The sequence below is a fragment of the Motacilla alba genome, chromosome 3 (assembly GCF_015832195.1).
Source record: "Motacilla alba alba isolate MOTALB_02 chromosome 3, Motacilla_alba_V1.0_pri, whole genome shotgun sequence".
Classification (NCBI taxonomy): domain Eukaryota; kingdom Metazoa; phylum Chordata; class Aves; order Passeriformes; family Motacillidae; genus Motacilla; species Motacilla alba.
In genome coordinates, this window is record NC_052018.1 from 62188176 (window position 1) to 62203741 (window position 15566).

Below are 15566 nucleotides of genomic sequence, written 5' to 3' on the forward strand. Positions count from 1 at the left end.
AATCACTCTTAATTTCCTTCAGAGTTAGTATAACTTGATTTAAAGAATATAAAGAACTATTTTTAAAGAACCGAAATACTTGTGGAATCTAAATTTCCACTAAAAGTCCTGGGAATTTCAGAGCTGACTACCCTGGCATATTTTAAATAGCTTTCAAATGTCAACAATAAATTCTTTACTAATCTCATGGTTATGTTGTCTCTGAAGATAAGTGGTGATGGATAGCTATAACTGAAGACTGGCTGCACAGGTAGGCCTGCAGAGTCACTTGTGAAGTTTTAACTACTTTGCATTAACTGGACAGACAAAAAAGAACTGACTGTTCCATAAGTCACTCAGTGAAGATGCAATACAAAGAGCAGACAAAATGTTAGAAAATTCACAGAGTAAGACAGAAATAAGTTTGAAAGCAGAGGAAAACTAAAAGCATTCCACAGAAGCATCTGAGTTGTGAATAATCTTTTACTTGAGGTGATTTTGACTGCAACACATTAAAGTGTTCAAAACAGAGAGCAAAAAAACATGACTTGACATAACAGACACATTCAAAGAAATGTCAAGGATGAAGAGTTTCCTTTCCCTGGAGAAGGTGATGTTATAGTTAGAATATAAAATCTGAGACTTCATGACACAAAACAAAAAATTGCAGCTACTTTTTGGACTACTAAAAATAAAAGCATTAAAGCATCCTAAGCCTTCCTTTTAAGTTAATGACCATTGTAGCAGAAGAATTTTGCAAGCACCATGGTCACGCCTCGTGCCCTGGCTTGTGTCTCTGGGTCTTGCTCCTCCTTGCAGATCTGGTGTGGGAATACAATCAACTACAGCTTTTCAACAGAAAGCACTTATAATATGTGCTAATTTGGTATGAAGGCTATTCATTACTAGAGAATGCTGTAAATTCAAATGAGAAAGGACTGGAATCCTTCACATGGAACAGCTGGTCTTTGCTGAAATGAGTTTTTGGTTACACTTGCACTATGCTCTGGAGCAATGAAGAAAACCCCCATTCCCTATTCTCCAATACACTGCTTTTCTAAAAATGGCATCTAACAATGTCAGATCTTCACTAAATCTAGTTGAAGTCAGTGGAAAAACAAAAGAAGTCATTGGAAGCTGCAAAAGGGCAGAAAGCTTCAGCAGGAGACTAAGAAGGGATCATCCTTCAGTCACTCAAAAGGAAATCCCAAATTCTTCTATCTGTGATGAAGGCTTTCTTCACAGGTCATGGACACAAGATGCCAGCAGGACATTGTGGAGAAACCTGAGGATTTTCACTTGGTTCTTTTTTGTTGGTTTTTCAAACAGAAATATTACATATAATGTACATGTTATGCAGCATTTAAAAATATTTCTCAGCCCGAGTAAAGGCTGTCCCTTACTACCTTCAGTAACACTGAAGTTGAAGTTGTGTGAAGTAGAGGTGGGCCAGGTCCAAATCCTTTGTAAAACCTCACCGGTAGAAACCCAGAAAACTTTTGAAATAGGAACAGACATCACAAATATGTTCATTTATAACACGAATAGCAAAGTTATTTCATAAAAAAATAATTTGAAGTAATCTACAAAGAATGTTAAAAGCCCAATACTTTACTTAGGACTAGAAAACCAAAATTATGCTGTTCTAGTGTAGTTACCTCTTGTCTAAAACCATTACACAATCTAATTAACATTTTATCCAAGTGCATTACACTTTCCATTAAGCAAAACAACACCCAAGAACACAGCATGCAGGAGCCTGAATATGCCTCACTAACACTGGTGGCAAAACTCCCACAGACTTCAAAAGAGCAGGACTGGGCATGGGTAGTCCTGATTAACTGCTTTCCTCTCTATTTTCATTTCCAAGACAAGGGATTTCTGTTTAGATTTAGTAGTTTTTACGCAGATGGCTACCACTGTGGTTTGTAATTTGGATGACAGGTTTAACAGTACTAACATTAATATAGTTTCCCATAGAAGGAGCAACCCAACACTGGAAATAGGCCAAAATTGTGACAATCAAGCAGTGGAAGTTGTAACAAGCATAAACTTAATGTATGTTAAGTGGAGAAAAATTCATAAATTAATTAGGGCCTGAATTCTCAAAATTGCTTGCAAAATAAGAGAAGAAAGGAGAAGCAAGGGAGCTGAACTCCTTATTAAAGACCAGTTCCCCTACTGTGAGGCAGCCCTATGTAGTCATCTGACAAAACCTAGGATCAGTAGGACTTTTCTGAGAAAAGCAGCAGCAGCAGTCACAGGAAGTTTTGACAAAGCTGCAGAGTCATAAAAGGCAAAGAATTAATGAAAGAAACAAACATATTTATAGTTTATCTACAAAATTGGTTCACTTGGATAAAATCCATAAATTGGTTTCATTTTCAAAGGTTTGTGCAAAAACAATGGGGACAAAGAAACAGCTATATCCATAGCTCATGCTGAACTCCTGTCTATTTTGAACAGCTGCCCTCTCATTAAGAGGCAGAAACTACAATCAGGGGAAAAATTGAACACTGACATGAAGTCAAATATAGCTTTTTTAAGACTCTGTCTATTAAAGTAGTTAATAATCTACCAAAGTATTAGCTTGATACATACTGCTGTCATCCAGAGATGTCACAGTATTAGAGGTGCTGATAATAATATGCTCTTTTGGACTTGGCACTCTGTCTCTCGTCACTGGGTACATAAACGCCTAGCACGCACGGTGTACTTTGGATTTCTGCAGCTCATACAACCCAGCAATGAAAGAGCAACAATCCACTTCAATAATTTTGTTTTGTTTTGCTCTTCTCCAGAATGCAGTAGTTTAAAATATTTTTTTGGAAAACACCTATTTTTAATGTGACAAAAAAAGCCAGCTTCCTACCTCCCACTTACTGCTACTATTTCTTCTCTGAATCATTCTCTCTAACGATTCTCTCTTTCACATGCAAGAAGACTTGGTGGGGAGAATGACAGCTCAAGTTCCTTGATGAGGAAGCAGTGTGGTAAATATGGGTGGAGCAAAGCAAAATGCATAGAACATGCTTGGGGATGTTGTTTTGTTGGTTTTGGGGGTTTTTTAAGCTGCTGTATAAAATACTAATACGAAAGGAATGCAAAAAATATGTGATCTGAATTACAAGAATATGAATTCATGTAAAGAGAGGAAAAACCTTCTCAAAGAACAATTTTAAGAATTATTATACTGCCTTGAAAAAAAAGAAGGCTATGATCTTGTAGAAAATTCAGAAAAGAGAAATAAGGCTTAGTGAGTTAAGAGTTAAGACTACCATGTTCACTTCTGTAAAAGATAAAGTTAAGGCCATAATATTTGTATGTTAGATCTTAAATTTTAACTGTGGGGTGAATTTCTCTTTAGATTAACATGAAGGTAAATAGAACAAGAAGTACTTAAAATCTAAGGGAAATAGCAGAATGTCTAAGACTGCAACAGACTTATCCTTGACTATCCAAAATGAAGAAATAAGAAAATATTTGGCAAGTATGGACAACTTCTCACAGAAATAATTTACAGGAACATTAAATTAATAATAACTGCATGAAATCACACTGTGAGCAAGTTACATTCAAGAATTCAGGTATAACATTTCAGTGAATCACCTAGGCAGTCAGGAATTACCATTACTTCCATCAGGTATTTAGAATTTCTACCGTCTAAACTGCTAATCTTCTATATTCTCAAGTGTTACCCTAGCATCTTGCAGGATTTCCTAAGAATCCTATTCAGGAAAAATCCAAGGAAAGTCTAACAAAGAATCTTGACAACAATTATCCGGAAGCAGTAGGAGAAAAGGTTTGCTTTATGGATCTTCAAAAATTCAACAGATTTCTTCCCCAGAAAATTCAGAAACAGATGTGGGAGCCTCAAAGAAGTAAGGAACTGGTAACTGAACCCAAGAACACTGAAGGCTACTGGGAAGCTGATCTTTTTTTGGTTTCAGAAGGGAGGGAAGTACAATCGTAGATATATACACAGAAAACCTAAAGATGCTTCAACCAAATTTTTTCAAATGTTTCTTCTGTAAGAGGTAAATGACGCATGAAAATGTACTCAAGACATGGAAGCTATATGAAAAAAGGCAGAAAATCATGTGTGTATATATTTCTATACATGTGTATGTACATACACAGTGTGTAAAAAGCATAATTTTTGTTAGTCACGTATCATGTAGCTCACTTAAATTTTTGATTATCCTTGCTTTATGCCGTCTGGAATTCGAGGTTGAGCCGGATCCTGATGTGTCTTTTTGTTTTGTTTTGTTTTGTTTTCTTAAGAGAACATTCACAGCGTGACACTCCTGATTATTTGAGAACATTGAAATTTGGTGTGACATGACCAGCATTATTGCTAAATTATTCAGAATGATGAAAAAATGCCATTTGACCCTGACACAAAGTCCACTAGAGCCCATGAGAAGGCTAGTTTCTCATTAGATGAGGCCTTCTTTGAAAAAATGACATATTATGAATATGTAATTCCATTGCCTCTGAAATTACATATAACGAACAAAAGAAATAGAGATGGGGTTACTTCCCCATAAGAGTAATACATTAGGAGAAGTAATTTAGTGGCATATTCACTGTATGTCAAAAAGGGAGAAAAAGGAAACAAATGGGAAAGTGAAATTACTAAAATAGTTTCTGCCTCTTCAAGCTTTTTTTTTTTTTGAGTGGACTAGGGAGAAGAAAAATAACCAGAGGTCAGGATGGTGGGAATGTGAGTCAGGAAGAAATCAGGTGTACAGCTCAGCTGCTAGACTCATGAAAAGATACAGGAATAAGGATGGGGAAAGCTTTACATTCCTCAGCAGTCTTGGATTGTTGGTAAGACCTGAGGTGTGGTCTCCACTTGAAAGGCCTTGCTGGCATAACTGTATCATTTAGACGTGTGAAAAAAAATCCTACCCACATCACTACACCCTACTGTAAATCTAGGTCAAGCAGCAAAATAGCCCATTCAGAGACTGGGCTTACAGTGTACCAGTTAAAAGGTTTTGCCAATAAAAGCTGTCTTTCTGCTGTGGCTATGTGGGAAGGGGATACTACCTTTCTACAGATCTTTTCATGTCTAGGCAAACTCTTGAAACCTAGAAGCACCATTTACTACTTCCTGATGGTAAATTGGGAATATTGGGCTCTGATATGAAAAAGCCCAACTTTTACTGCCATTATCATGGCAGTTCTCAAGAGTCAGCAGTTAAAATTCTTTAACAGGACTTTTGCCTACACTTCAAACAGATACATCCCATAACCACTTATTGCCCCATCCTCAGAAGACTAATTATGTTTTGGTTTCCTCTCCTTAATCTGGTCCTAAGATTCCCTCCGTCTCCAGACATCCCTCAGAAATCAGCCTGCTGCTTTCAAAGAAGCCCATGGAGGCCAGATTTTCAGGGGGTTGACCCATCTAACTTTCTCTGGCTGCCTTTGAGGTTGTTCCAACTCCAGCGCCTCCAAGCCCAGCAGTAGTCAGGAAATGAGAGCATATGGTAAATAGTTTAACTCACACTCATTTAGCTTCAATTCTAGCATGATTTTTCAGTGTTTTCCATCTAGTAAGATGTCTATTAACTCAAGAGTGTCTGGTTCAAGAGAACAAATGCAGAGACAGTGGACAGATACCAGTGTACCAAAACTTGTTGGTAAAGAAAGCTGGGTGTGTTGTACAACTTAAATATCCTGTATCTATTCAGTTTTGTGACAGATGAAACCTGAGTTCTGAACAAATTATCTGTCAGGGTTTAAAACGTGGTAGGTTTAAACCAAAACAAACATGATAACCAGTATTAGGTTTCTAAGAACATTCAGAACACAGAGGTTGCCAGTAGTCATGTATTTACAGACTTGCAGCATCTGCCAAATAATAGGCAATGAATCCAATAAGAGACAATAAAGCCTGTTGTAAAGCCACTTGCAAGAGCAGCTGTTGCCTCTATTGAGAAAATGTCTTTCAAAATATTACCTTTTAATACTTCTTTTTTGTCTTGCTCCCTCTCTTATGGCAGGGTGGATGCTATGAATAAAACAGACATTAATTAGGGTGGATAAATTCTCCAAAGGAATACGGCATAAATATCTTCCTCCTTAATTTACCTGATATTGACCACATACACAGTGTAATTCCAGTTCTGGAAAGTACGGTTCAGCTGAAAAACAGGAAGACATTGATCACGTGAATGGTGAGATGTTAATGGGGCTCTTTGTTGCTTAAAGCTGTGTTAGAATTTCACCCTTCTGCCCCTGGAGAAATCCCCTTCAGTTTTGCAAAGCAAAGAGAACACTCACTTTTCAGTGAGGTGATTGTTGTACAACTGGTAGTGAGAGATGTGGCTTTTGAGCAGACAGAAGGAAATCTGTATGAGGTCATGACTGACTGAATAGGTGAGTGCACAGGATCCTGACCTTTTCCTTCTTTCCCTCTTTTCCACATCTTAAATCCTCTGATACACTTTGAATAGAACATATTTACTGAAAAAGCTATCAGCTAAATTTTCACCTGAAAGTCTTCAAACTTATGATGATCTAATTTTCAGACCTTGTACTCTTTATTCTGAGTGCTCAACAGCTGCTCAGTTTTCCTCCAAGAAACACCTTTGCATACTCTTACACCTTTCTAGTTTCTTTGGCTCAGGCACCTATGTACTTTGCATGGGGACTGCTGCTAAGGGAACAGCCTTGGCAGGTGTGCATGACTGCAATTCTATTTTGTAAATTACTATATATATATATATATATATTCATATATATATATATTCATATATATATTCATATATATTCTGGTTTATGGATTCCTTAGCTTCTGATAGCTGAAATCTCCAGGTTTTTTTAATGAAAAAAAATAGTTGTTATATTTCATGATATCATATATTTGCATAAGTAGTTGGTATAAAGATTTTATAAATTGTGTGAGTAGGACTATGTGAACTATTATTCAGACAAGAAGAACTTCTAGAGGCAAGAACTTCAAAAATACCTCACCCAGAGACAAGCTTGTGTCTGCTAAAATGGGCTGAAAACCCAGGGACTACTAGAAACCTCAGCTGCTGACTTATGACAGAAACCTTTTGAAGCAGCAAACATTAGGATAAATTGGAAAAGTTTATTGCTCCACACAAATCAACACTGCCTGGTGTTTCTATTATTTCTGCCATAATATAGCTTCAAAACCATATCAGCACTTGGGGAGAAAGTTTTTGTCCTGTATAGTGATGTTTGAACCCAGACGTGTACCTCTTTTTGTGGACAATTCTGATTTCTCCATACTTTCCAAAATCTGTCTCACTATCTGCATTTCTTCGGAAGCTAGCTAGTATAGTGCAGACATTTCAAATTTTATCCATAGTGCTGAAGAGCCCCAGCTAGACCTGAATTTATTACTGAACAAATAAATAAAAGAAATATATTTGGAGAACATATGTGAAGATTTTTTTTTGTGGTCTCTTTTTATTTTTTTCTTTTCCAACTGATAACAGTGATGGGACAGACTCATATATGTAATCACACAGGAAAGAAAACTTAACTTACCCATTCTGCAACGACATCATGTACTTTTGACACTGAGTTGGGGTTGGAACTAGAGACAACTATAGATATCCTGTAGAATAGCCCACCTGTCCATAAAAAACAGCATTATAACATTAGAAACTGAGCAAATTCAGCTTTTTAATAATGAGGTTTTAGCTTCATGATTAATATAAAAATTGTGCTGAACCCCAGATACAAGGCCACCTCACACTCTTGTTGGCATTTAAACTCTGAAATTAATAAGTCCTGCAGGTTTGGGCCCATTCTCACTAGTCCTGTTGATTTTGACAAGAATTCCCTCCCGCTCCGTATTTTCAGACGCACTTGAAATATGACATGGAAACTCACAGACAACATACATCTAAATAATATTTTGCATATGCCTCTAATGTGTTGTGTAAAATCAAGTTCATGACAGTGTCAGGAATTTCATTATAATTAATGAAGTCTGAAAACACAGATAAATTCTGCTCCTAGGCATATTGTTATAATATTGTTAGATGTTCCAGAATTGAACCACTGCAGATTGGAGTTTAAATATTGTGAGAGCAAATAAAGCTCATCAATTAAATGTAGCAAGGTAACTGAGAACAGAATTAGGTGTGAGTAGGGATACAGAGCTCTTGTTTCCAAAGTACAGGCTTGCTCTGAGGCCTGGCAATAGCCAGACAGTAGGAGAACCCATACTAGCTTTACAAAACTGGCAGCTGAACAAACCATCTTTCAGTCACAAAATGTGTAACACTTGGCTTGGTGCAATTTTATATTCAGAAAACTGTTTTGAAATGGCACTGGGTAAATATAAATTCTCTTTAAGCTCATGAGTGGGTAGGCAGCATTACAAGATTTCACATCTAATAAATAACATCAATTCATTTCATAGTTATGCTCTGTGTTAAAAGTCTGTACTTTCCACAAGCCTGTTTTTTTTCATTAAGCTACTAAACATTCTGTAAGCTCTAGTTGGGTGAAAGTTCCCAGGATGTGGGGGAGGATTAAGAACTTCTGGATCAATTCACTTGCATTTATGAGCATTTGTGGCATTGCTTGGTTTTGGGCAGTTACCAAGGCTGTGGGTCTTGATCACAGATACATGCATTTATATAATCTTATGTTAATCTTACAGACAAACTACACAGGACAGAGCAGGACATGACAATAGTTATACAGAAATCCCTTTCTGTCTCAGATTGGAAAGGAACTGCTCTATCTTTAGGAATTAAATAAAACATCTTTTATTCTAAGTGGAGCAAATGTCATAATTTTACAACTTCATAGATAATTACTGTACAAGACCTTGAAGTAAAGGCACCTGGAAAAAAGTTTGAAGTCAGTATTTTCCAGTTTAAGTGTGCATGCATTGGCTACTATTCATGAAATGGTTGGACTGTTGTTCTTTCTTTACAATATGGAATTAATTTTATGAATATTAAGATTGGTAAAAAATTCTTTTATGATAAAATAGTAAAGAAGATGGTTTACTAGACACCTTCTTTGGTAAGCTATGACTAAATTTTTGATATAAGCAGAATGAACTTTGTTTTGATTTACTGTCTTTTTTAACTCTCTTGAGGAGGCACATAAATTTGGTGCATAGTTTAATCTGAAAATGGGCTTTAGTTTATTATTACTGCAATCGTTTAAAAAAAAGGATTAAAAATTAGGTCTTTGGAAGTAGAAATTTGGACTTAGGGGAAATTCAAAACACTTGGAAGACCTAGATGTCCTTCGTATGTATATATCTCTCTGTATGAACACATATTCAATTTAAAATCTATAATGTACCTTTTATATGTGCCATACAGACACACACATACAGAAATTATGCATTAGATACTCAAAAACTCATATGTCTAATTATAACTGTACTTAGATAATTATGTACAGTTACAAAATCACCTTAATATAGGAATATGCAAATTATTTTAAAAATCATACACAGTAACTACAAACTAAGCAATAGTGGGTGCAGGGATGGTGACCCAAAGCATGTTTAAATGAGGCAAAAAAAAAAAAGAACAAGAACTAATCTGCATTTTAAAATACTCTCAGGAGACTGTAAAGTAGATAGTAAAAACTAAAACTTATTTATCCCTCTTCAAATTAAACAGTTGAAATTCCATCTCAAAATGCTGAGTGACAAAAAAAAAAAAAATTGGTGAAAGGCAGCCAAAGAAAATTTGGAAAAAAAATAGCCTGGAAAACAATGCTCCCTATACCCACCACCAACTACAAAAATATAACGATCAATCAAATGTGAGTATTTTTAAAAATTCTGTTAGGAAAATTATTCAAGCACTTAGTTTTGAAAAAATCTTCTATTTTTGAAAGTGAAATCCTCAAAAATATGTCAGTAAAAACCATTCATATACTCCCAAACAATAAATTGTCATTAAATCATATAAAATACATCGAAACCAGTATATTATCCACACAGTCTCATGAGAGCTGTCTTAGAGAAGTACACAAATATGAGAAATCACACATTAATGACATTTACTATCACTAAGATATTACAAATTTCCTTCTACTGTAATTAAGTTATTATTCCAAAACATCAAACATCTTCATATGCTAAATAGTCCTACATCTAAAGGATGAAAGACAGCTACTTCTACATTTAATCTACAAACTGAATATCTAATAGATAAGATGATCTGGGGTTTTTTTCTACATCTAACTTAACAGCTTGACATACTGTAGTGGAGCTGAGGATGACACAGGCAGCCCAGCTCAGTGAAGTCACACAAACAAGGCAAAAAGACTGCAGCAGAGCTAATAAGTTGTTTCAGCGGTGGGTAAGAGGTGCTGTTTTGGCTTGTCCCATATGGTAAATTGGCCAAGGAATAAACATGGGCTGAAACTGATGACTCATGGTATGTCACAGAAGAAAGTGATGTTTGCATCTGCACGAGGGAGTGATGGATGGCTGCTGCAGCTGTTGTCAGAGTGCCTGTCAAGATGGTCTCTTTGTGCTGAATAAAATCTCTGCTGTATGAAGAAGGCAAAGGTGCCACATCATTCATTATTGCAGTTCTTGATGACTCCAGAACAGAAGAGAGATTTGCAAGATGTCCATAATCAGCATTTTCAAAATCCCAGGCATTCGCAGTAATGATAGATATTGCTTCTCTGTTCCTGCTAAAGGGTCCGTACACCTCCCCTTCTGAATTCCATTCAGAGAGCCTCGGTATGTTTGTTGATGTCAGAACTCTATCATTGTCAATGATTTCTTGTTCTACTGCCCAGAGAGAGTATCTTGGACTGTCTGCTTGATTTTCAGTGGAGTTATGTCCTAAAACAGTTAGATAATTCCTTGGTGTTTCTGTTGTTGGCAAGTTCAACTCTTCTGCATTCCACTGAGGGAGCAAGGTTGGAGAAATTGCATCAAGATTATTCTGAAAACTTTGTGGGAGTGGAGGTGTGGAATAGGTGTTAGGATTTACACTGTCTCTGAATTTGGGCTCTGAATGAAGAAACTGCCTTAATTCCAAAGACACTGGAAAAAAGTCAGAACTCATTGAACTGATGCTTTTTAAAAAAATACCTGCATCTTTTTGAACTTTACTTCTTGGTTTATCAATTGTATTTGTTATAGCGTCATTCTCCAGAAGACTTTGAGTCTTTGTTTTCTGTGTTCTTGTACTGCTTGTCAAACTGTTAACTCTCCAAGTAACCTGAGTCCCAGATGTACTGATCAAGAAAGGAGCTCGGCTATCCCTTGAACCAGAAGGCTGAGTTCCTGAATGTGCTGGCAAGACAGAAACAGGCTGATGCCTATTGTTTAGGAAAGTCATGTCAGTTTGATCACTTACTATGTCAGTTTGAATTTGCATGTGCAAACTATCTGCAGAGTTTTCAAGTACCTGATCAAAAGGGCTTACCTGTGCCCATACATTGGATTGAATGGAAGGTGCTTCCAGGAAAGGAAAAGGAAAATCAAAATAAAATTCACTGTTGGAAGTCACAGTTAGGTTTGCAAAGCTCATTGTTGACTGCAATTGTGATATTGACCAGCCAATTTCACTTTCTGAAATCCTCTTTGAAATGCCTGTAATAAATGAACTAAAGATTTGTGTTTCCAAAGTTGATACATGACTAGAGAAATTAATTTCTTCAGCTCTGTGACCTAAAAATCTAATGGCAGATGTTTGTTCAGAGATACTGTCAGAATTAGAATATAAACTAATGGATAGCAATCTCTCTGTTGGGGAAGAAAGCAGTTTATTAAATGAGAGCCATAAATTTTCTGATGGCTCCCCAGAAAACACTTGAGATACTTCTTTCAAATGATGGGAAAGAGTCCAGAAACTTGCTCTTAAAGAGGGGGATATGTCTACATATTTTGTTGGAAAATCCAAGTAATCTCTGTCCCAGGAGTCAGCAACTGGATTCATGTTCTCTGGCTCTAATATGGAAAAAGCTGACTCTTCATTTTCATTACTACCACGAATTGCATCCAAATTGTTCTCCAGTGCTCCATTTCTGAGGGTCTCACTTGGATTTTGAAAGTATAATGAATGCTGTAAATAATGAGACCAGTAATTACTACTAGATATAAATATGCTGTCACTTTTCAAATATGTGTCAGTCAACAGCTGTTGATAAACAGGCAGGGTTACAACATGCTTAAATGCTGAGCTCGTCCAGCCTGGTTCTACCAGAAATGATGAAAATGTTAATAGTTCTCTACGGTGTCCTTGGACTGAATTTGTCAGTTGGCTGTCATGCATAAATTTTGTGTATGATTTTTTCATGTTCTGAAAAAAACTTGTTGGTTTTGCATGTAGAATCTCCACAGAGGTTGAATTTGTAATGCCTCCTGAGTGATGTTCCTTAATGTGCACAGATTTTCTAAACTGAAATTCACTGTTTGCTGATAGTGTAGAAAACGTTTTCCTGTCCGCATTGCCTTCTACCATTTCCAGGTAAAAATTTTCAGGTGCCAAGTCTAGCAAATCTAACCTACTTTTCTGGAATGGTGGCTTCTCATCTGTAGGTGGTACAGACAAGCTAAAAAGAAAATGATGTCTGTCTTCTTGAACATCCGAGGTGATACGATGATGAAATACAGGCTCATTCCACCAGTTCACAGGCTCCAAGACATTGCTTGTATGCATGAAATTGTTCGTGTCGCTGTTGGAGGATGAAATCCACAAAGTTTCTTTTTTGTGTTCGTAAGCAGTGCCGCTGCTGCTGCTGCTAATGGGAGAGTGGAACGATGGCTCAGAGTCAGAAAGATGGAGCCTACTTGCCAAAGTCCTTGCTAGCTCTGCACTGGGATTTCTGCTGGGAAGATGAGGAACTGCTGCATTCACAGGCAGCTCTGTAACTGCATCTGCTGCACCAGAAGTACCATGGAATGGACTTCTAGAATAATTCAAAATATTTTCGTTTGGCAACTGATTCATTACAGTATAATCCAGGTTGATGTTTTCTGTATAAGCAGACCAGGTTTTGTTGCCAGTCTCCTCAGAAGAAGCTGGTGTGGACAAAGTTGTAAGGAACAAGCTGTATGGGTTTTTTCTCTCTGGGTTATCATCTGCTGAATTTTTACTGAAATGCAGGGGCCTTTGCTTCACTGGCCAAATAATTGGGGTTGAGATAATTCCTATTGTTTTGATCCCTTCTATCTTAGATTCTTGCTGCCTCTGTGGTCGTGAATGGGAAAATTCAGGTGAATTTCTCTTCATTCTGAAGATAACTGTAGCAGGAAGTCTGAATTCCTGCAGGTCTGTGTGTAGCAAGCCACATAGTTAATGGATTAAAGAAAATATATGTCACTTAACTCTCTGTTCTTGGTCTAAAAATCAACTTACCAAGAGTGGAAAATGATGCCTGTTAGCTGCGTGAAAGTTTAATTTGCTTCTACCATAAGTGAACTTGGCTTATTTTCATAGTCTTCCTACTTTTTCTTGGGACTTTCAAAGCTAGAGAAAGGACTTAATTGTCCATTTTTTATTCATACTAATATTAATAAAATTTAGTTCATTCTGTCATTAAAAAAAACAGAGTTAACTGCTCATGGTGAACATTTGCGAGTGGCTCCACAAAAAAGAAGCAAACACTACTTGGAAGAAATTTTCAATATTTTCTTCTTACTTCTACAGCTTATTAAAACCAAACAGTCTGGATTCAGATAAATTCTTTCACATTATGCACTGTACTGCCTGATTGCCAGTGTACAATAAATATTTGCCAAGAGAAAAAATACTTCAAGAGTTTTAAATCCTACAGTAACAACTGATGGATTGGGGAAAGAAAAACACCCAACCAAAAAAAAAAAGCAACCTAAAAACCAAACCACAAACCCCACCCAGATTCTAATTTATTTCTGTGGAGTACACTGAAAAAATAAATCTTAAAAAAATATACATTTAAGCCTGTGATGAAAATTGGCAAAATCTATCTCTGTGTTTAACAACGAGCTTTAACAAACTAATAAATATTTTAGCAGCACTTCACAAAATGATGCTCAGTCTTCAGGAGACAGTGATATCACAGAATTTGAGAAAGCCTCAAAAGAAATCCTGGCTTTATTCCTGTGCTAATAATAGGTTCATTTACTACCTTATTTTTTCCCTTAATCTTTCTAAATGAAAAGTAAACGATATCTGATACTGTCAACATTTTCCCTAGTAAAGTCTGATCCAGCTCTTCTTTAAGTCAGTGGAAAGATTTCTGTTGACTCAGTGGAAGTGGCTTTGCTCCATAGGAATGGTTCCACTTGGCTCCTGCGCCTGAGGAACGGCGAGGAACTAGTGAGGAGCAGACAATCCAAGCCTACTACCACCCTGGCTGCACAAGCAGGAGCTACACAATGTCTGACAATCTGCAGCCTTGAAAGCCTTCAACAGCACAGTTCTTTTCGGACCCTTTCCAAACATCCCTCTCCCTTCCCTTGTTCTTTCCATCATTAAATGCAATGGGTGACACAAAGTTAGTCCCTTTCACAGAAGAGCCAGGTGAACACGAAACAAATAAACACTGAGTTTGGTTCTGTTCTCATTTACACCATTCCGACATGGTCCAGAGATTTAATCCTGATTTATTCAGCCTAAATGAGATCAGAACTGAGACGTGACCCTTGACATTATGATGGTAGGAAAAACACACCTAAAAATACAACAAATTTGCTTTAGACACAGTACAAGGAAAAATGTAACACAGGATTTCTTACCATTGTTTGGCTTATCGTTTCTATTAGTATCGGGCATGTTAGTGGTGACAGTGGGTGGTGTAGGAGTAGTAGCATTTACAGTAGCTGGTAATAAAGATGAGAAAGAGGTGAACTTGAATGAAATATGAATGTTAATAAGGTAAGACAAAATGGGAACAATGCATGACAATGTAAAATGAAACCATCTACACACAATGCCATAAATGTTAAAAAAACACATTATTTTTTTTCTGTACAAAGTGATGAATAGATATGAACTGAGGCCCCAGTCCTGCAATCCTCACTTGCACTCACTTCAGTAGGAATTTTGCCAGTGTAAGTTTTGCAGGATCAGTCCTGCACTCCTTTCATAAACTCAAAATCCTCTCATGAGACCCTTGGTGGTGTGAAGACCAGAAAATGGGGAAGTTCTAAGATGCATGCACTTAGAATGCTGCTTGTGAAAAGAATCTTTGCCTCTCCTCAAAGACTGAATATTACAAACAAATGAGAAACTGAAACACTCATATAAGGATTCAATTAACTCCATTGAGCCCAAAACAATGAAGAGAATTGAGATCAGGCTTGGAACAGATGAAGTAAAATACCTATTTTGAAAGCTTTATGTAGAAACTCAGCTGTACTGTTCCCACTGACACCAACAGGAGTCACTCCACAAAATCAGCTGAACACTTTTCAAAATTAGGAGGAAGAACAAAAACCACAAATTTCCCCCACGATGGACTGGGAGGGTATATGTGCTAGAAGAATTCAAAGAACATGCCACTAAATTTTCAAATAATGGTTTGGAAAATAATTTAGTTTTGTTCCGTAAGTCCCAGGGAATGCAAATCCATTCACTAATAGATTTTTTTTTCCTGAAAACCCTTATTTA

At 36.8% G+C, this 15566-nt stretch overlaps 1 protein-coding gene across 9 annotated transcripts in view; it reads right to left on the reverse strand.

Annotated features, from left to right (window-relative positions):
- The window catches only part of ADGRG6 (adhesion G protein-coupled receptor G6), a 111076-nt gene that overhangs the window by 39286 nt on the left and 56224 nt on the right, over window positions 1-15566 (reverse strand). For 8 of the 9 annotated variants that reach the window (XM_038131048.1, XM_038131052.1, XM_038131049.1 and 5 more), the window contains exons 6-9: window positions 14693-14776; window positions 7513-7598; window positions 6082-6134; window positions 5951-6001 (exon numbers count right to left, since the gene is read on the reverse strand). In XM_038131048.1, coding sequence (XP_037986976.1) covers window positions 5951-6001; window positions 6082-6134; window positions 7513-7598; window positions 14693-14776 — 274 coding nt within the window. The remainder of the gene's footprint in view (window positions 1-5950; window positions 6002-6081; window positions 6135-7512; window positions 7599-14692; window positions 14777-15566) is intronic. The other variant, XM_038131054.1, reaches the window with a different exon arrangement.